This window comes from Dacryopinax primogenitus (genome assembly GCF_000292625.1).
Source record: "Dacryopinax primogenitus strain DJM-731 SS1 chromosome Unknown DACRYscaffold_3, whole genome shotgun sequence".
Lineage (NCBI taxonomy): Eukaryota > Fungi > Basidiomycota > Dacrymycetes > Dacrymycetales > Dacrymycetaceae > Dacryopinax > Dacryopinax primogenitus.
The window spans coordinates 682,531-703,417 of NW_024467200.1; the positions used below are offsets into that span (position 1 = coordinate 682,531).

At 54.0% G+C, this 20,887-nt stretch overlaps 5 protein-coding genes across 5 annotated transcripts; 4 read left to right on the forward strand and 1 right to left on the reverse strand.

The window, feature by feature from the left end:
* Positions 1–5,028: 5,028 nt before the first annotated feature.
* On the forward strand, positions 5,029–6,895 carry DACRYDRAFT_47774 (triacylglycerol lipase; the record flags this gene model as incomplete). Its single annotated transcript, XM_040774782.1, has 5 exons — positions 5,029–5,256; positions 5,306–5,650; positions 5,701–6,119; positions 6,166–6,438; positions 6,514–6,895. The coding sequence occupies 5 exons, from the start codon at positions 5,029–5,031 to the stop codon at positions 6,893–6,895; spliced, it is 1,647 nt and encodes a 548-aa protein (XP_040631682.1).
* A 726-nt stretch (positions 6,896–7,621) lies between these two features.
* On the forward strand, positions 7,622–10,578 carry DACRYDRAFT_114112 (ras GTPase-activating protein). The gene is made up of 8 exons (XM_040769763.1): positions 7,622–7,907; positions 7,966–8,099; positions 8,156–8,230; positions 8,283–8,453; positions 8,504–8,941; positions 8,991–9,299; positions 9,349–10,299; positions 10,349–10,578. Exons 1-8 carry the CDS (start codon positions 7,754–7,756, stop codon positions 10,448–10,450), a joined length of 2,334 nt encoding a protein of 777 aa, XP_040631683.1. The 5' UTR covers positions 7,622–7,753; the 3' UTR covers positions 10,451–10,578.
* Positions 10,579–11,000: 422 nt separating this feature from the next.
* DACRYDRAFT_114113 (uncharacterized protein) lies at positions 11,001–12,214 on the reverse strand (the record flags this gene model as incomplete). Its single annotated transcript, XM_040769764.1, has 2 exons — positions 11,001–11,626; positions 11,690–12,214. The coding sequence occupies 2 exons, from the start codon at positions 12,212–12,214 to the stop codon at positions 11,072–11,074; spliced, it is 1,080 nt and encodes a 359-aa protein (XP_040631684.1). The 3' UTR covers positions 11,001–11,071.
* A 196-nt stretch (positions 12,215–12,410) lies between these two features.
* Positions 12,411–13,364, forward strand: DACRYDRAFT_114114 (uncharacterized protein; the record flags this gene model as incomplete). The annotated part of the gene is made up of 1 exon (XM_040769765.1): positions 12,411–13,364. The coding sequence occupies one exon, from the start codon at positions 12,411–12,413 to the stop codon at positions 13,293–13,295; it is 885 nt and encodes a 294-aa protein (XP_040631685.1). The 3' UTR covers positions 13,296–13,364.
* Positions 13,365–14,128: 764 nt separating this feature from the next.
* Positions 14,129–20,856, forward strand: DACRYDRAFT_104665 (uncharacterized protein; the record flags this gene model as incomplete). The annotated part of the gene is made up of 5 exons (XM_040767965.1): positions 14,129–15,202; positions 15,252–15,492; positions 15,550–16,254; positions 16,306–16,412; positions 16,465–20,856. 5 exons carry the CDS (start codon positions 14,129–14,131, stop codon positions 20,854–20,856), a joined length of 6,519 nt encoding a protein of 2,172 aa, XP_040631686.1.
* Between the last annotated feature and the right edge of the window lie 31 nt (positions 20,857–20,887).

Here is a 20,887-nt window from a genome sequence, read left to right on the forward strand (position 1 = left end):
CCCTTTCTCAATGACAAGCTCAGATGTATTCAGTGAACTTGAGTGTCTTTTCATCCTGAATTGAAAGTGCTCTCATCATCTGATTCACAACATCTCCATGAGTGATGAACACAGTGATATAATTTCTTACACACCAGTCATTATCATAGGTATGAATTGATATAGAACTGTCTCAGTGGGGCTGATTCTTTTTCTGGCTCAATAAGTGTGACCTGGATGTTTATGGCACCACAGTCTGCTACCAGCATGATGGCCATCAAGATATATTTTGCAGCAGAATGTATGTGACTTGGTGTGTGTTAGGGCAACACAGGCTGACTAAGTCTGCTCACCTAAGAGTGCCAAGAGTCTAAGCAGGCAACAAGGAAGTGGAGTAGACCTGATGACTAAGACCTATCTACAGTATAGGTACCTGTAGATGATCCTAAGAGACCAAGTCTGAAGAGACAGTCCCCAGGCAGAGTAGGCCTTATATTTATACCTCTGTGGTGGAACCTGCTAGAACATCTTGCTTACTCAGCCTAGTCAGGTGATCAGGTCATATGACCAAGGATGAGGTCATATGAGGTCATGCACAGCCATGCACAACAGGTCACCTGACCATCCAATCCTTCCAGCAGGTTCCAGCACATGCCAAGGTATACCAGCTACTTCCATGTCATAAAGGCTTAGTCATGTCTCTTGACCAAGCAATGAGCTGGTGCCCTGACAGGCAGGGAATCATCACAGCCAAGCAATTGACCACAATCCGGAATACAGATCTTCCTTGCTGGCAGGTCTTGATGGAGACTGCTGATGCCCACTGGGCCCACACTCCTCAAATGGGTAACCTCTGGTCCTGGTTCATGAAGATGGTGGAGCAGGAGGGGAAGGAGGTGAACCCTCACCTCAATAAGGGGCCTAGCATTAGGCGCTCTATGGACAGGAGATACTACATCCCCGACCTTAATGTGTGGACCTGGCTCCATGATAACTGTCTGCATGTGGATGTTAAAGGCTGGCAAAAGGGCAACCCTGCTGCCTTCTATGAGATTGCTATGAATCTCTTTTGAACTAAGTTTGAATTCAATAAGTTTGTTGATGAGCATCAGCTCAGTTGATCTGCCATTCCTCATTGGTCTATGACCACTTGCTTCCACAAAGCTGTCTCCCTTAATGCAGACAGTGTATGCATTTGGAGCCCCATTGGGGTTGCCAAAGAATTCATCACCAGTGGGCTTGATGGATCAAAAATTGATGCACTGGTTGGTTACTTTGGTCATAGACAATGGAAGGCAGAACTTGGTCACATATACCATGATAACATTCTCAACAAGAATGGCATCTGCACTCTCAGTCTTGTAGACCAATGCAGCCAATCCCTATGGATGGAAGTCTTCCAGTCCGCCATAGGTCCCCCTCCTGTGGAGGGCCTTCCACCATTGGGTCTCAAACCCAGAGGCTTGAAATGGTCTGACAACCATACCGTTCCTGCTGCTGGTCCCTCTCATGTGGATGCAGCCATCAAGGATGATACCCTCCTCAACTATGGTGATGGCAATGGCTATGACCACAGGTGTTAGTATGTATACCCCTTCCTCTTTGACAGGGGGGGGGTGTAAGGGTCCGTATATGTCCCCATACTTACCTTTTTAGGTAGGATCACCTCTGTGAGGCGATCATAATCATCCATTGGACTGACACATAGTGGGTGGCTGTAGGCCACCCTTCTCTCTCTCCTTTTACTACATGTAATGTATGGCTACTAGATAGTAATACATTTGATCCATGTATGTATTGAGGGTGTAAGGGCATAGTAAGCCCTTTCACATTCTCACTGAGTGAACCCCCACCATAAACATAGATGAAGACACACCTTCTGATTTGTATAATATCATCAGGTTACTTCAGGAGATGAAGCAAGAGTTTAAGATGTATCAGAATGATATAAACTTGGCAATTTGCAAGAGGACACAAAGAAGGCACTTGGTGATTTGCAAGAGAACATGGATAGCTAAGACCAGGATAAAGACACCAAAATGACAAAGTTCCAGATTCATGTTGTCATTCAACTAGAGGTGATGCAAAGACAGCAAGACACTCTTATGGAGTCTGTGGATCTTTATGGAGTACCTGCTGACCCCAAGGTGTCACATTCCTGTGATCTCCAATGCTAAAATAGAGAACATTTGTTAGGGCACACTGCCAGATATCAAAAGTATCCTCAAATCAGGAGCCCAATAGAATCAAGAAGCAGGGAGAGCACACAAGCTTGAGTTGTGGTTGGCAGTAGGGCTGATATAACAAATTAGCCCAAAATGCCTTTAGTCACAACAGAGGTATAGTTTAGTCCCAAACAGTCTGAGGGGGTCAAAGTCTACCAATTGAAGAGTCAGAGAGGTTCAATGAGAGTTCAAACTAGATTCATCACTATATGACAGTGGAATTCCTAAGAGATCAGCGCTAAGGGGCATAAGGCTCCCAGAGCTGGTATATATATATGTAGGAAAATGGAAATATAATGGGATTAAAAAAGAGTAGCTGTGGGACTATACAGTTTACCATTGTTTAGGGTGATGCTTTGAAGTAATCAAGTGGTTTTGCTTCAGGGTTGACAGATTCAGGAGGCTAGACTGAGGCCAAAGTGAGCTTTTTCAGTGTTGATTATATTGAACTTGCACTGAAACTGGGTGAACCCTGACAACATTGCAATATTCCACAAATCCATTGGTGGATAGTGTTGCTGCCATAACTAATTCTGACAACATGGCCATTCCTCCATGGCTCCCCAATGAGATGAGACATATAATATCTGGTATCAAAGTGTCACATCAAGCAATTACCCTGGCATACCTCCTGCCCCATGAATTTGGGCCAAGGGCTCTGGTGTACAATGTGGAGTCTCCCAACATTCCCTCCAACTGCCTCTTGATCAACAATGCAGCAGAAATGCTCCTTGAACAGCATGACATCTGTGTCATCTATGATGAGAAGGCAGATTAGTGGAAGACTCTGGTCCTCAACTCCATTCTCCTTAGCCTGCCCTGGACATGGTCCAAAATTTGCAAATTTTGGGGGAAGTACAGAGATGCCCTTGCAAAGGAGTGAACTGTGCAGCAGCAGTAGCATTCATCCTGATCAGCAGCAAGAGATGGGTGGTTAAAAAGTAACCTGTGGGCATTGATAGCAACTGCAGAAGGCAATGATGGCTCCATGCCCAGCTGCACTGATGGTAGGAGCACAGCAGAGGTTGCACAAGCTCCACACCTTGATGTTTCAGATTTGCCTCTCAGCAGTGCAGGTGTGAGGGCACACAGTCAAGCAAGGCTGCCAACTATAACCCAACAAGATGATGAGCTCAACAGTAAGACCAAACACCCTATATCAACAGGGGTATTGGTGGATATTGGAGTAGACTCGAGAGGATTTGGACAGGAAAGCAGAAATCAGTAGAGTTCGGGGAGAATTTTGATGAGATGAGATGACTAGGCCTATCTCTACAAGACTGTGGAGATTCCTCAGAAAAGGAGAGTAGTACTACCCTACTACTGCTTATATACTCATAGGGCATGGTTTGTGCACATGGAAGAATAATCAAAAATTTACCTCAATTAGGGCCAGCTTTACTGATTCATGTAAGTCAGCATCCATTGGTCCTTGTGTCAGGTGTTTGGAGCTGGCTCAGTGTGGAGACCCTAGCCTGTGTTGTCAAAGTCCATGAGTCACTGAGTGGATCAAATCAAGCTTGAATGTTCTGAATGTGCAGTTGAAACTTGGAGTCCCCTGACAGTAGGCCTGGTAGAAGGCAGGAGCTCAAGCCAGGAGGATGCCTCCCTGGAGCCTACAAAGGGTATGAAGGAGGGCAAAGACCCTGCAGGGACAACCCCAGAAGTTATCCAAGCCTGTGACTCTGACCCTATCAACCATGACCAAAGCAAAACTGCCTTCAGGTGGATCCAAACTTCAAGCATATGTGTATCAAACTGGCCTCAGGACAGAATGTTTTGTCCACAGTGTGCACAGGCACCCTCTTCATGACCTGGAGATTTGCCATCCCTTGTGCTGCCTTGCCTGGGCCAGGAACCATGGCACCATTGAATGTGCCTGGCACAATGGATGGATTACTGACAAGCAGAGGGATGTGTATCTTGCCTTTGGGAGCAAGTTCAGCAAGACATCATCTTGCCTCGCAACATGGAAGGCTCCATGCAGGGGATGCAGGATGTGGAGGCCCATGAGGAATGCAGCAAGGATGAGGAGCACAACAATTCTGGAATATAATAGGGACAAGGACAATAAATGCCTGGACTTTGCAGGTTGCTCTTGTGGGCTGAAAGTGTCGCGTGTGACCTGATGTGGAGTACTGTATACAAAAGCCAGCCCCGCATCTCCTTTGAGCCTCTGATTGGAATAAGTCAAGATACACAGGATATCCTGTATCTCCCTTCCTCTATTCGCTGCATATGCCAGATCGGGCACCTGTCTTGAAAAGTCAGCGTCCCGGTGCTCCAATATAGCACATCGGCGCAAGTCATCTGCCGACAATGAGCCGTTTTCGGATGAGTTCGTAGATAGTCGTGACCACTCCATATGGTTCTAATCCACATTGAATCGTGCCACGCAAACACCACCGGTTCGAAGAAGGGATTATGAGCCTTAGGAATGCCAAGTTCCCCTTTCAAGTCGGTATTTGGTCAGTATTTGGTTGCGAAGGACATGGTGCACTCCTCCACGCAGTCCGTGTAAGTTCTTCTGAGGTCCTCCACTAGTCGCCATGAAGACACGTCAGCACGCTCTTCTGCTTGCTATCGGTGTATGCGGCATACTTCGAGCGCTCTCCAGAGAAATCTCGTCGTGAATCTCCCAGGGGACCTTCGACTGTCGATATAAATGAACTCGTATGAGCCAATGAGTGTAATGTCCTCCACACGACCGAGTAATACGTCGCCCCAGGGGAAGGACGGTTCCCCATGAGAGCAATCGTGTACAAGTGCTCGGCGTGAGCGTTGGAAGCTTCCTTCGAGCAGAACAGACTCCATTGGGAAGAACATGCTGACCAGGCTCTCATCGTTGTTACTATCGATCGCTATTCTGCCTCTGGTGGACGCAGTCGACCCTCTTGTCAATCTCGGCTATAGCCAATATCGCGGTGTCACTCGAGAAACAGGCGTGACCGAATGGCTTGGGATCCGCTATGCCGCCCCTCCCTTGGGAGAACTCCGCTGGAGGGCCCCGACAGCTCCTATACAGAACAATACGTTTATTGATGCTGATACTGTTGGTGATATTGCAGTACACTCACCGGTGATGCTTATACATGCTGTAGCATGGTCCCATCTGTCTCCCCACACCGGGCACGAACAACACTGGCGCTTCCGAGGACTGCCTGTATCTCGAAGTCTGGGCACCGAGCACAACAACGACCGAATCCAAGCTTCCCGTCTACCTATTCATCCAGGGCGGTGGTTTTAACGTCCTTTCCAGTGCCAACTACAATGCGACGGGCTTGATCCAGGCATCGGAGACGAATATAGTTGTTGTCAGTTTCAACTATCGTGTTGGGTTGTATGCGTTCTTGGCAAGCCAGGAGATCGTTGACAATGGAAGTACGAACGTAGGCTTGCTCGACCAGAGGATGGTGATGGAGTGGGTTCAACAATATATCTGTCTCGTATGTGTCGGCATCACGAGTGCTTCATGGGATGCTGATGTCCATGTCAGTTTGGGGGTGATCCATCTCACGTCGTACTGGGTGGGGACAGCGCTGGATCGGCCTCGATCCTTCTGCACATGATGGCATATGGAGGGCGCGATGACGGGCTCTTTCAAGCTGGAATAGCCGAATCCGCCACGTTCGGGAACATGCTCAACGTCTCCCAATCGCAGTACCAATACGACACGGTCATTGAGCGCGTTGGATGCGGGTACGACAAGGTGCAGGACACGCTTGGATGTTTGAGAGGACTGAACGCGTCGTTCCTGCAAGAGAACAACATTAATATCCCGTATTCAAACATCGGAGCTGGAGCAAACGCACCGATATATATGTATCAGCCGACTCTCGATGGGGACTTCATAACCGATTATACATATAAGCTTCTCCAACAGGAAAACTTTGTCAAGATCCCCATCATATTCGGGTGAGCGCGGTTCGACTGCTCTGGTTCGGGGCTGAAGGTTGAGTAGCGACGACACGAATGGCGGCACAGTTTTCACGCCGCACAATACATCCACCTATGCGGAGATGGACGAGTTCATGCTCGAGCAGTGGAACGCCTTGACTCCCAGCCAGCTGGAGACGATGAACTCGCTCTATCCTCCTGCGGATATTTATCCCGACTCGGGCGGGCTGTGGAGAACAATAGCAAACGCGAATGGTGAGATGAGGATCATGTGTGGTAGTATGGCAGTGGGGAGTGCCTTGAGCGTGTATGGGGACGCTGGATCTTGGGTATACAGGTACGTCGTTTCGAAGCTCCCTATCTCCCATCCTACGCCCAAGATGCTGTTGTCGCTGATAGGACTTGGTGAAAGGTACAACGTGATGGACCCGATTCAGATGTCGCAGGGTTTAGGCGTACCGCATACCATCGAGCTGGTTGCCATCTGGGGACCGGAGAACCTAATCTGGGGTCCGTACGGAGTCGTTGCCGGGACGCCGCCCGCATCCTACTTCCCAGGTGGGGTAAATGCGGCCGCCGTGCCGATGATGCAAGCGTACTGGACGAGCTTCATAAGAAGCTATGATCCGAACACTTACCGACTGCCCGGAACGCCGGAGTGGGGTCAATGGACAGTCTGGGGGAAGCAGAGGATCGTCTTGCAGACAAATGCGACTGTGACGGAGGTGGTGGACTATGGACAGCATTCGAGGTGCGCGTGGCTGGAGGCGATCGGATTATTGACACAGCAGTAATGGAATGCTGTGTTGTTTCGTCTACCAAAGCATGTTGTGTCAAGCAGAAAACACGTGAAGAAAGTCAAGATATGCGCAAGCTGACTGAAGCACTGCACGAACACCGCAAGAATCAGGTACGAGGATAAACAGAGACAGCCTGAACGACCAATCAAGCGCGCATCTCGAAGCTGGTAGTGTGAGTCGCGTGGATGATCGGACCACCAGTTGTGACATGTCCGATCCAGGGATGAAACAGTGCAGGCCAGATCCAAATGAGACTGGTAAAGTGTTGCATTGTCAACATTAAAGTTATTTTGACAGCGGCGAGCGAGTTAATAACGTTGTAAAAGTTACTATGTAGCCGACCTGTTGGAAGGTGGTGTCCGGTGTTAAGGAGCGTTGGGTGGAGGAGGGAAGACAAAAGGAAGATGACCGATCACAACCGTTGTCAAGGGGACGCGTGGTACGGAAGTAAATCTGAGCTAGATTTGTGCCTGAAAAGGAAATAAAGACAACGATCCGTGTCCGTGTGTCATGACAGCAAGGGAAGTGGCGCACTCCTCCTCCTTCCCTGTCGTCTGCTTCCGATAGGACATTCTCAACTTCCATTTCTCCTAAGCTTGGACTTCCTTTGCAGGCGGACGATCCCAATTATCCACCACGGACGACGGCGAGCGCATAAACACCGTCGAACGAGCATTCTCTTCTTCTACCCCTTTTCAAAAGTCTGGGACTATTCTATTCGACTGTATAGCGCGAACACAGCGCGTCGTTCCCTGACACCAGACATCACCCCTCCCAGGACGTGGCCCTTAGCACCGCGTCAAACTATCCCCCCTCCTTGTCTCCCTCTCCCTCCCTCCTCCTTTCTTCGCTATGGCAGGATACTCGAACGGCAACGGCGTGACGTCGCCTATTGGCAGCATGAGCAGGCGCATGACTGGCAAGAACGCGAATCGCTATAGCGTGAGCGCGATGTACAGTATGGCGGCCGAGCAAGATACAGAGCTGGAGGACGACCTATCTCGAGGTACGCAGTTCTTTTATTTCGGCAGATGGGACAGTTATATCTGACTCATTGTGCATAGCCCAAAAACGCCTGCGTGAACTGAAAAGTCGGATCTCTGCGGTATCCAAGAAGAATTTCGTGCTGGAACGCGATGTTCGGTATTTAGACCAGCGGATTTCGTTACTCATCCAGAACAAAATGGCATTGGAGGAGGTCAGTCAATATTCGTATTCCTCCAAGGGTTTCTGTTGATTTGATGGGATGCATAGCGACGAGATATCGAAACACGCCTTGATGACGTCGAAGAAGAGGAGGGTCATTACCCCGACGAGCGGAAATTAACAGCACGTCCTTTCTTTAAAAAAACATATAGTGTATATGCTAACAGATGTCTAGCTCTACTCCAATCTTTTCTTCCTCTTACAACACGAACCTCGACATATCGCCCTTCTATGTCGTCTGATATCCCTAAGCCAAGTGGACTCTTTACTCCAAACTGTGATGTTTACACTCTATGGTAATCAGTATGAGAGCCGTGAAGAGCATCTCCTCCTTACTATGTTCCAAGTGAGTCTTGTCTCGGTTATATTATAACTGCCTGTCTCATATTCCCACAGATTGTATTGTCCCACCAGTTCGACACGTCCACCGATTTCGGTAACCTCCTGCGCGCTAACACGCCCGTCTCACGAATGATGACGACCTATACCCGCCGTGGACCCGGCCAAAGCTACCTCAAGAGTGTATTGGCAGAGCGAATCAACAGTTTGATCGAGCATCGCGAGCTCAACCTCGAGATCAACCCGGTTAAGGTGTATGAACAGATGGTGTCCCAGTTCGAGGACGAAAACAATGGCGAACTACCCGAGGGAATGGCGAAAGTCGTCACGCCCGAGGAAGCGGCTGAGAACCCGGATGTGCAAGCAATCATTGCGCCAAGGCTGACCATGTTGATGGAGATCGCAAACAGCTTCCTACACACTATTATCGACAGCTTGGAGACCGTGCCGTATGGTATTCGATGGATCTGCAAGCAGATTAAAAGCTTGTCTAAGGTATGGCTCATGACTGAAGCAGAGCGAGTTTGTGCTGACATCAATTCAGCGCCGATTCCCTGATGCCTCTGACACTGCGATCTGCTCGTTGATTGGCGGTTTCTTCTTCCTCCGATTCATCAATCCTGCCGTCGTCACACCTCAGTCGTACATGCTTGTTGATGCGACACCAGCCAAGCACCCAAGACGAACGCTCACCTTGATTGCAAAGATGTTGCAGAACCTTGCCAACAAGCCGTCCTACGCCAAAGAGCAGTATATGATCACCCTCAATCCTTTCGTGGAGAATAACAAGACTCGAATTAATCAGTTCTTGAACAATCTGTGCGAAGTCAGCGACTTCTATGATACGCTAGAAGTACGCTGTTTGCACCGTCTTTATCGCCCTGATGCTGACGTTATTCCAGATGGATCAGTACATGGCGCTGTCAAAGAAGGATCTGCAGATCAATATCACTATCAACGAGATGTACAATACGCACGCTCTCCTTGGACAGCACCTGGATCAAATGGCGCCAAGCGAAAAGGCGCACCTGCGGATCCTGCTTGAGGACCTTGGACAGGCGCCGGATCAGGTATCACGAAAGGAGAACCGCACCATGGAGCTGCCGTTGTTCAGCCGATGGGAGGTGCCGATCCAGGATCTGACCACGGCATTTGCTGGCGAGGGCAATGTCACACACAGCGATATCTTGTACATGGAGGCCAAGTCTATCTTCGTCAACCTCATCCGGTCTATCCCGGGTTCGAACGACAAGCTCCCGATCGATCTAGAGGCTCTGGCGGAGCGAGCAGCGACAACGAAGGATGCCGCTCTGGTGCGTAAAGGGATCAAGGTGAAGGAGATGTTGCGCGAACTTGTCGAGGCCAATATCCTTGACCGGGCGGATGGGTACCGGCTGATGCAGGAGGAAGTCGCTGCTGAGCTCGTCCACCTTGGCAACCTGCGTGACAAGGTCTTGCTCGAGACGCGGTCGCTGGACGCAGTCTACCGGAATATCTCCGACCACAACGACTACCTCAAGCAACAGCTCGAGCAGTACAAAGCGTACCTGCAGAATGTGCGCAAGAGCTCGGGGAACGACAAGAGTTCGACTGGGGTTGGTGTCATCACCGTAGGTGGGAAGGAGAAGAAGCCGGCCAAGGCGACCGTCCAGGGACCGTACCGGTTCACGCATGCTCAGCTGGAGAAGGAGGGCATTATCGTTGAGAGCAACGTCCCCGAGGCTCGGAGACCGAACATCTATTTCAATATCACGAGCCCGTCTCCAGGCGCGTTCATCATTGCCCTTCATTACAAGGGCCGGGAGAAGGCGATCTTAGAGATGGACCTCAAGATCGATGACTTGCTCGAGAAGGTGCGTTCCAACTTCCGCACTGGTCTTCGTATACTCACGAGCTTAACAGCACAAAGACAACAAGAACCTTCTCGACCTGGAATACGTCCAGTTAAACGTGCCCAAAGTGCTCGCCCTGTTGAACAAAGTGTTCACCCGACGCAAGAACTGATCCCTCCGTGCCCTGCTCTCTCCCTCTCCTCTCTAATATTTATTCGCCTTGGTCCAGCGGGGAAGTCCGTCTGTCCCCCATTCCATTTCTTTCCTTTCCTTTTCTTTCCTTTTCTTTTCGTCACGTTTCGTCCCTTATCTGAGGCTGTACTCGTAGCCCTTGTGCCCCTTGTGTCCTGTCCCCTTGCGTTATCTGCATCTGCGTTCGTTCCCTTGCTCCGTTCGGTTCTACCCACGTTTCCTACATTACCGCGCACACGCGTATATTGATGCCCTCGAACACCGTACATAGCCCTTCCAGCACGCTCGCTTTGTGATCTCATGTCATGTCTCTGTGTCTCGCTTTGTTTCTTTTTCCCGGGGGGTTGGAAGACGACGCCGTGGAGCTCTGTTGTGTCACCAGAGTAATGCTAGTCTTGCAATGTCATCCTGTGTCTCTCGACGTCTGTCTCTAGGTGCGAAATAATTCATTCTAGCGCTTTCGGATATGTACATTATCAGTGCTGAATTCCCCACTATTCCATAATATATAACATTGTACAACATCCTCGTAAATCCATGACAAGATCAACCCCTCCCAACAAGGGGAACAACTCCCCCGCCGCCCCTTATCCCCAGCTCTCTAACCAGCCTTAGCCTTCACCCCCTTAAACCAGCTCATCCACCCCCCACTCCCTTCTGCCCTCTCCCTTTCCCGCCGGTCCCGGTCCTCGAACCACGGCGCCCCCCTGAGAGCTCTCCCCTGCCCGCGCTCCTCCCTTTCCCAAAGCGTGTCATCCACATACCTCTCAACAGCTCTCGCTTCCCTGCCCTCCCTTCCTGCCCTCCCCCCGGCATCCGCGCTCCCCTTGCCCTTCCCCTCTCTCTCACCAAACGAACTCGCAAGACTCCGCCCATCGCTGTCCTCCTCCAAGCCCACGTAAGCCCTAGCGATGTCCAAGTCTACTTCTTTCGTCACCAGCTGGAAACGTTTAACCGCTCGTTCGCGTTTTCGTTCTGGAGTGTCGAGCGCCGAGCTCGAGCTCGGGGAAAGAAGGGGATGAGGGTGGGCATGGGAGAGAGGGGAGAGAGGGGAGATAGTGGGAGGGAGAAGCAGGTGAGTGCGTGTGTGTAGCAGGTGAGGGGTCGTACGGAGCGTGGAAGGGGGGAGGTTGTTAAGCCTGCAAAGCGCGTGTCCCTGTCAGGTCGTCAGCGCGTGATCCGAGTGCAGGAGTGCAGGAAGGAGGCAGGGGGCACGCACATCAACCCGGTACTTGATCGCTAGTCCTAGAAGGGTATCGGTAGGGAGGATCAGGTGCCGCTGAGGCTGAAGAGGTTCGGTACTGGCATGAGTATCGGGGTTCGCTGGTTCTGGGGTGGGGGTGTCCTTTGGTGGGAGTGCGCGCTGTGGATTAGGCGTATCGTTGGCCTTTGGAAGGTCCTGTTCTTGCGGCTTGCGGTCGTTATCCTTTCCCTCCGACTGTCGATCCTTCTCTGACTGACTGTCTTTCTCTTCTTCCTCCCCCTCTTCCTCTTCCTCTTCCTCCTCCTCTTCATCATCATCACTCCCTCCCAGCACCCAAACCTCCTCCTCCCTCCTCCCTCTCCCACTCACCGCCCCCACCCCCCCAAGACAGCCCAAACACGGGTCATACGTCCTCAACCTCGGGTTCCTCACCAGGCACGTAGAACAAATGGGCCTCGAGCAGTAGGGGGTGATGTGGAGTTGTTGTTGGATGTGAGGGGATGGGGGGAGGGAGGAGGAACAGGTGCTGCAGAGGGACATGAGTGTGGTGTAGGAGGAGCGAGAGGGAGAGAGAGAGAGTCATAAGGCTGTGATCGGCTTGATCGGGTGGAGCACGTGATGTTTAACGATGCAGAACACGTGGTCTGCACGTTTTATTTCTCCTTTTTCTTTTCAACAATTACTGACTGCTACTACTTGTACTCCTACTCCTACTCCTACTACTTTGCTCACTCCGATGACTTCCTCACCAGTACATGGCCGTTCTCGCTCTCGACCCTCTTCCTCCCCCTCCATCCCAACACTCTTCCAACAACCCACAGCCGACATCATCCTCCTCTCCTCCGACCGGCCAGCCGCAGAACTCAGGGTACACCGACGGATCCTCATCGAGGCTAGCGAGTTCTTCCGGGAGATGTTCACCCTCCCCCAGCCTGTACGACAGGATGGGTCACCAGAGGAAGAGGAGATACCGAAGATCGACCTCCAAGAACCAGCTAGCGTGCTCATCCCCCTACTAACACTGCTCTACCCCGTCCCCCCTCCCTCTTTCTCATCACTCGACCTCCTCCCAGCCCTCTTCCGCTCTGCGCAGAAATACGACCTGCCCTCGCTCCCCCCTCTGCTCGCTTGCGTCCTGCGCGAACCCCGCTTCCTGCAAGCAGAACCCCTGCAGGTGTACGCCCTCGCATGCCAGTTCGGACTGAAAGAAGAAGCCCGCCTCGCGAGCCGCGCGACCCTCCGCGTGGACCTGATGGCGCTTCTCCTCCCATTACCCGATAAACTCGGGTCCATGCTCGCGGTCGACTTGGTCCAACTCGTCGCTCTCCGCGTACAACGCGCATCGCAGGCTAAGACCCTGCTCAAAGCCCCAGGGGCACTGCAAGGCCTCCGCTGTATTAGCTGCGGGACCCTCCCATCCTGGGTAGGGGAATGGCGGCGGCGTGCTTGTGTGGAACTGGATCGGTACCCGGTGAGCGAGACGATCTTTGCGAGCTCTTTTCTTGGGGAAGTGATCGGTATGTGTGGGATTGGATGTGGGAAATGTGGGATTGCGAAGTGGGAGAGTGGGGAGTGGGAGAGGTTGAGAGCGGAAGTGGACGCTCTGCCAAATACGATATAGTCGTACTTGGTTGATGTAGATATCACTCATGTAGGATTCAATTATTTGATGCGGTTGATTGACTGTGACGCAATAATAGAATGACACGTGACTAGTGGGTATAATCACGTGCCTTAGTGGGAGTGACCGACAATTCATTGATTGCACACTGTCCATATGACATATGGGATACATCAATATCAGAACACAGAACAGCGTCAAAGGTTGTGCGGTGATGGCTACTCTCTACAGTGTGATATACTAAAGTAAATCAGATGACACCGTTCTACCACTAACAACGTCAATGCTGTCCTTATCCAACCATCAACGTAACTTCTCCGATAGACAAGGAAATACCTTACACTCCCAATCCCTTGCTGTCCATCAACCACAGTATCCAGGGCATTTCCCCGATAAATTAGGACGTTTCCCTCTAAGAGTCGAAAAGCGATGAACGGAAACTGCTTCGGGAATGCGGGTGGTCATGTATGTGGCTGTGCACCATGTTGAATGTGTGCATTAAAGGGTTCACTCTTCAATGCAACTCTCTCTTGCTCTTCTCTCTCTTCTCTACTCTCAACTTACTCTCTTTTGGTGTATCTTACCAACTATTCACTACAAGAAATACTTGGATATCAATTACTATTGTTGAGGGAAGGCCGTATGTACACACCTTGACTCGACACTGCTTAACTCCACTGGTCTTAACCACCAGAAGCATTGGACATTCTTCTCGCCAGCACCACCTAACAACACAACGTCCTTCGACTTGTTCTAATCAACTTCTACAAGCCAGCACTAGCAAGTACTATCTCACTACCTCACACTTAGTCATTGGACTATCTTCCCCGCCCATGTCAGGCTGGGCAACACGCAACGACGGCTTTGTAGGCCCTGCACAGCTACAGCGACTCGCCCCACCTCCAACACGAGACTTCCGCCGTCCTCCCGACTTACCCCCTCCCCAGCCTATGCCTCGCCCGCAAGCACAAGCACAGGGCCAACCGCAGCATCCGAAATCGAGGAACTCGTTCTTTGCCGCTATTAGGAATATCGGGAATGTGAACCCTCCTTTGGAGGGGAGGGCGAGGAGGTTGAGCGAGCTAGGGCCGCAGGTGCAGGGGTATCCCGGACCGGGGGATGCAAGGATGCCGCAGATGCAGATGCAGGGGCAGGGGTTGAGTAATAGCAGCTCGGAACCGATGTTGCAGCAGATGGGCGCTCAGCCGAGGAGTGCTGTTGAGCGCACTGTCTCCTCTTCCCTCCAGGCATCGGGGGCGCTATCGGACCACGGGCACGGGAGTGCAGGTACTGGGAGCGCATCTCAGGGAAATGGGAGCATACCGGCTGGGAGCTTCAGGCAGGAGGACAGGAGGAGGGGGAGTATGGTCGACCTGCCGCTGGGTGGTCCTGCCCCTGGGTCGGGGGAAGGAACGGGTGTGGGGAATTTGCCTACTGTGCAGGAGAGCCCTAGGAGGCAGCAAGAGCAGTCGAGCTCCAGGTTGTCGCAGGTGCATACGAGTCCCGGGCCTCAGCAGCAACAACGACTCGATCCACCACAGCTACCCCAACAGCAGCAGCAGCCAACACCAGGCGATCGCGGTTCACTGGACGTCTCCACCTCTTCCAGCAGCGCGCATTTCACCCCTCCTCCCCTAGGCGGGCCCCTCTCCTCCCTCCACCCCGAACTCCGATCCGGCATCTCCCTGTCCATAGCGCACCAACACAAGGTCTACTTCTCCGGGCCCCTCTCGCGCCGCTTGGAACTGGAACCCTCTGGTCGCACGCCGCATAGGCAGGAAGGGTGGGTTGACGTTTGGGCCCAATTGGGGGGGACGACGCTCAGTGTTTGGGAGATGAAGGCGATTGAGGAGGCTAGTAAGAGGGGGGACGAAGTGCCTCCCAGCTATGTGAACGTCACTGATGCTGTGCGTCCTCTTCCCTCACATTGTCAGACTTACTGATCCAGAGCGGCAGTTCATCGGTGTACTAGGATCGATCGAAATCCCTCCCTCGGTCTCTCAGCCAGCCAGCAAACGAACAAACATCCTCACGCTCAATACTGCCGGCTCCAACCTGCTCCTCTTCAGCGCTCCGAGCGGGCAGGCACTCGTCAGCTGGGCAGCGGCGCTCAGGCTCGCGACGTGGGAAAAGAGCAGGCTGGAGGAGATATACACCGGGCATCTGTTACGTATGAGCTTGACTACTCCGAGCGGAGGTACGTTTTCCCACCCGCTAGGACGACTGTGGTTCCCTCTGACCAGGCTGAGCGTAGAGTTCAAACAGCCGAAAACTGCGCTATCGAAGGGGAAGCTCGAGGGCTGGGTGCGCATCCGCCTCGCAGGCCAGGTAGACTGGAAACGCGTCTACGCCGTCGTCGTCTCCGCGTATGACCCCCTTCAGTCTCCCAATATCCCCGGGTCGTCCAGGCTCTCGCACAGCGCCAACCAGCACGGCCAGCTCCCTCCTAGTGCAGGGCGCGCAGATTCCCCAACCCAGCACCGCACGCCTTCTGTACTGACGAAACGCCGCATGTCGGGGATATTCCGGTCCTCGAATTCCGGTAGCCAGAATGGTGGGCATGGGAGTGCGGGCCTCTTCCACCTGCATCATCAGCATAAGCCTTCCCAGGACGTGGCGCCGCCTATGATCGCCTTTCATGCCCAGCCGCCGCAGGGGAAGAAATCCAAGCATCCTCTGCTGACGCTCACACATGTCACTCAGGCATTCGCGCTGTACCCCGAGCGGCCGGAGATGATCTCCAAATCGAACCTGTTCAAGATCGAGGCTCTGCTCGGGAAGGAGATCGATCATTCTGTCTCTGCTTCGCCCCCCCAGAAGGGAAAGATCAAGGAGGAACCGAGGTTTGCGGGGAAGATGGCGGGCAGGGAAGGTTGGTGTATCGTCCAGCCTGAGCTGGGGGAGGATGCGGGCGTGCAGAGACCGAGTTTGGTGATGGATATGCTTAAATGGCTTGTTGGTGCGTAAGATTGGATTCGGGGGGGATGTTGCTGATCTTTGGCGTGTGTAGCTATACATGACGCGTTTGGACTGTATGGACGGCCGGCGGGGTATACCTGGGATCCGAGGGATCAGACGAGCATGATGTTCTCCTACCCCGTAGGGCCTATGCGTGATGTGCGCTCCTCGTATTACATGGATTTGATAGATCTGGCTGACGTGGGCGTAGCACCTGTTCCTGGATCGCGAGCTCGCTGAATCGCTTGACCCGAACGACGACTCGACTTCTTCTGTCCGTGCAAGGCTGCTCGATATCCTTCTCGAGCGGATGCGTGGGCCGCCTAATGCCGGCTCGTCCGTTCATGGGCAAACGATCGAGGAAGATACGAATTCCCAATCTGCAGAGTCTGCACCCTCTCTGCCTACACACCCGACTAGCGGGGTCCCCGAGCTCCCACCACTCGAGTTTAGCCCGACGTACGATAATGGCTACCCCTCGCCGTTGGATCAGCTCGATCATGCTGGTTCCCAGCCGACGACGTACAACCCCGCTGTGCGGCGCTCGCATAGCGTGCTCACAAAGATCACTGAGCAGAGCACAGTACGCGGCGACGGTGGGGAGACGGAGACGACGCGGCAGAACTCTATGCGCGGGTCGTTTAGTGCCCCAGAGAGGGACCCATCACTTTCCCGCCGATCTGCGTTTACGGATGCGGAGAGTGTGGATGAGGACTACGAGCCTCCGAGTCGGGACGAGCATGGGGAGGACGAGTCAGGCGGGGATCATACGATCCACGCGATCCCGCTTGTTGGCAGGGAGAGTGCGAGGAGCGAGCCTACCGTCGTGCCTGGTATGAGGATGACGGATAGCCCTCAGCCTGTCGAGGAGCAACTCGGGACGCCCATCCAGCCAGAGAGTCTGTACGCGGTCGCTCATGCCGAAGTACAAGTGCGCGCTGGGAGCCCGTATGCCGAGAGTACGCACTCTGGTCCACGGTCAGTGCATTCCCAGCGCTCTGGGAGTCCGTTTGCTCTCCCGGCTCTTGTGGGTACTTCTGCTAGAGCGGCGAGTCCGTTGTCTGCCCCAGCTGTTCCGGCTATCCCAGCTTCTACGTCCGCCGGTGCTGCGAGCTCGTATGCCCCACCCGCGGCCTCTGTTATCCCAGCTTCCCCGTCCGCTAGGGCGGTGGGTCCGTATATCCCTCCAGCAGCGCCGGTCACTGCAGCTTCTACTTCAGCCAGAGCAGCAAGCCCGTATGCTGCCCCGCCGCACCCTACTGCTGCTGCGGCTCGCGCACCCAGCCCGTACGCGTTGGCAGCCCCACGTAGTTTCTCTGGATCCACTCGCGCCGCCAGTCCATTTGCGGTCGCGGCCATGGCTGCTCCAGTGCTGATAGCCGGTAATGGCGATCGAGCGCCGACGGACGAGGGTTCCAAGCCCATTGATGCGTCCGTCGCTATAGGCCAAGCGATGCTTTCTCCCCGTCTGCGGCCGTTGCCTGCCTCCCCCTCGCCCAACCTGACCGTGGAAGAACAAGACCTGCGCTCCATCAGCCCCGGCCTCGCACCCCCCAAACCCGTGTCCACCACTCCTCCACCGCAGGCGCCCAAGGTCCGCTCGCCTACTGTCGAGTCTCCCAAAGTTGCGCGCAGCCCGCTCAGCCCACCGCCGATCGCACCTGCCCTCTCGCCGTCTCACCTTTCTGGTATATCACCGATTCCGCAACATAGGATGACGCCGGACAAGTTGCCTTCTTTGCAGACTACTAACTTGCGCACGGCTGTCCCACCTGCGCCGTCGGCTCAGCAAAGGCCGCTTCCGCCCCCGCCAGAGTTCCCGGCGGAGACGCCTTTCAGCGATTCACCGATACAGAGCGAGTCGCTAGAGCTTGTTGCACCTGCGCCTCACCCATTGATCACCCTTCCGCCGCTGTATGTCGGGCCACTTCCGAACCCGCACGACATTTCGCCCCGCTCACCGGCGTCGCGATATCCTTCTACTGAAGCTGCCGTGACTCCCGCTGCGCTGGAAGAACCCCATGAGCATCTCCATCATGACAAGTCTCTTCATGTTCGCAGACAACAAACGCCCATTGCGTTTGACCGGCTTTCTGGCGGAGAAGCGAGTCCAGTGAGTGCTAGTGGCGGTGGAGAAGTCACGTGGAGTCAAAACGCAACGAAACCATCAGGCGCAAGGGCATTTCCCGTTCGACAGGGTCGCAGCACTTCATCTTCACCTCAACTGCCAGCGACCACCTCGAATATTCCTATTGACCAACTTGTGGCTACTTCAACAGCGGCGACGACGGTACAATCAGGATATCAAGTGCCAGCGCAGCAAGCAACCGCTCCGATGGCAGTGGCTAGACCACCTTTGCCTCATCAGCAGTCTACACACGACGGTCTCGGCGACTTTGACGATGATACGCTCGCCGCACTCAGCTATATGCAGCTGGATGGCTCGCCACAGGGTCAGCCACCTGAACGTGTCGAGTCACGTCATCTGCCTCCAACACCACAGCGCATGATGTCTGGTCCATCGACCACGTCACGCTCCCTGCCTACACCGCAGAAGCATCCAGACGAGGAAGCTGTCGTCTTCCCCAGCTCGTTTGCGCCCTCTAGGCAGGCAGCGGAGCGTAAGGCAAAGGCACAGGAACAACAGCAGAGGAGAGACGAGGCGGTGCACAAGCCTGGCAGGCCGTCGGTAGGTCAGCGGTTGGCAGCGGTGGCGAAGGGAACATGGGACAGGAGCAGTGACGAGGAAGAAGAGGATGAAGAGGAGGACGATGCGTCAGACGACGAGGTCGCCCTTCGAGGAAGACAAACGTCTGCTCGTCCGCCACCGCGTGACATCTCTCTCCCTACGAGCCAGATACATGCGCCCCTCCCTCAGCCGGTCAACACCCCCTCGCACCGATTCGAGATCGAAGCCCCTTCCCCACCCCAGCAGGGACGTATGAATATGCTTCCTGCCGATCCTACTGTGAGACAGTCGTCATACAGCTTGGCTGGACCGGGTGCTGGGCCCATATCGCCGCGGGGAGTGTCTCCCGGTCGTGCTACGGGTACGGGTGCTCCTATCCCTGGTGACCAGGACGCCGTTGACCAAGGACATTATCTTGCAGGTGCGAGTGCATACGACCAGCAAATTCAGCAGCAGCAACAGCAGCAAATGCAGCAACAACAAGCTCGCATGCGTGCGTCTGGATACCCCTTCCCCGCCGTTGACGAACCCCGATCACAATCACAAGCTCGCTCAAGAGAGAGGTACGAGAGTCAGCCGACAATGGCTGCGCCAGCCCGCCAGTCGCTGTGGACTGCCAACCTCGAGCGAGACGACGCTATGCCGATGGTGAACCCCAATACCGGCGCTCGGAATACTTTTATTTCGCTCGAACCGAACGAAACTATGACCAAGGCGTTCACCCCGCACGGTTTGCTGCAGGCCGGTATCCAGGAGAAGCACGAACGTTCTGCCAAACGGCAGGAGGAGGTTGCCCGCGAGACAGGCGCATCGCTTATCAACGTTCCTTCCAAGCCGCCACCGCCGCAGACAGGCCTGCTCGGCGCCATCACTGCGCACGAGCGAGAGCGCAACCGCGAAGGCGGCATGGGTGCAACCCTCACCGAGCGAGAGCGGGAAAAGCGTGTGGCTGAGGAGCGCCAAAGACGGCTGGACGAGTACCAGCGGGCCCAGCTCGATCAAGCGGAACAAGCAATGGGTCAAGGCGGACAGTTCGACATGTATGGTGGTGCGCAGGGCTTTGGCGGATTCAACCCCATGGCCACGCCTGGCATGCTGCATCCGATGATGACCGGGATGAGCGGTATGATGGGCAACCCGATGATGATGGGTGGTTATGGCATGAACCCAATGATGTATGGTGGTATGGGCGGCATGGGTGGAATGATGCCGTACGGTGCGTGGGGCGGCGCACCCAGTATCACCCCCCAGCAACAGCAACTCGCTGCGCAAGCAGCTATGGACGCGTACAATCGAACAATGATCGCTTACTCGCAAGTTGGCAGCCAGCCCCAGTCCCCTACCACATCCGACGCCGGTGTCCCAAGCCCGAACGGCAACGTAAACGGCAGCAACGCTGCGCTTAACAGAATGAGCACCGCCAGCACATCGATGATGAGTCCGAATCAATGGGGAATGGGCGGCATGGGAAGTATGGGCAGCATGGGAAGTATGGGCAGCATGAGTAACATGAGCGGGATGGGAGGCATGGGGATGCCCGGGATGGGCATGATGGGTATGATGTCCCCCCAGATGATGGGCATGATGGGCATGCCCGGCAGTGGGATGGGCGGAATGAGTCCCATGGGTGGGATGGGCAGCATGAGCAACATGAGCAATATGGGCGGTATGAGTCCCATGGGGATGCAAGGCATGTCCGGTATGCCGACCATGTCCAACCTGTCGGGCATGAACAGCCCAGCATTCACTACCCAGCCTACACCGCAGTCGCAGGCCGCAACTCCCGACTACCTTCAAGTAAGAAATAGGAACACGAGTCTGACCGCTTCCGACATGCCGCACAGTCGGCCACTGTCGGGCCAAAACACGCCCGCAAGGTCTGGCGGGGCGAACACACCAAATAACCAGTCGTAACCATGCTTTATCTTCTCTTCCTCCTCGTTCT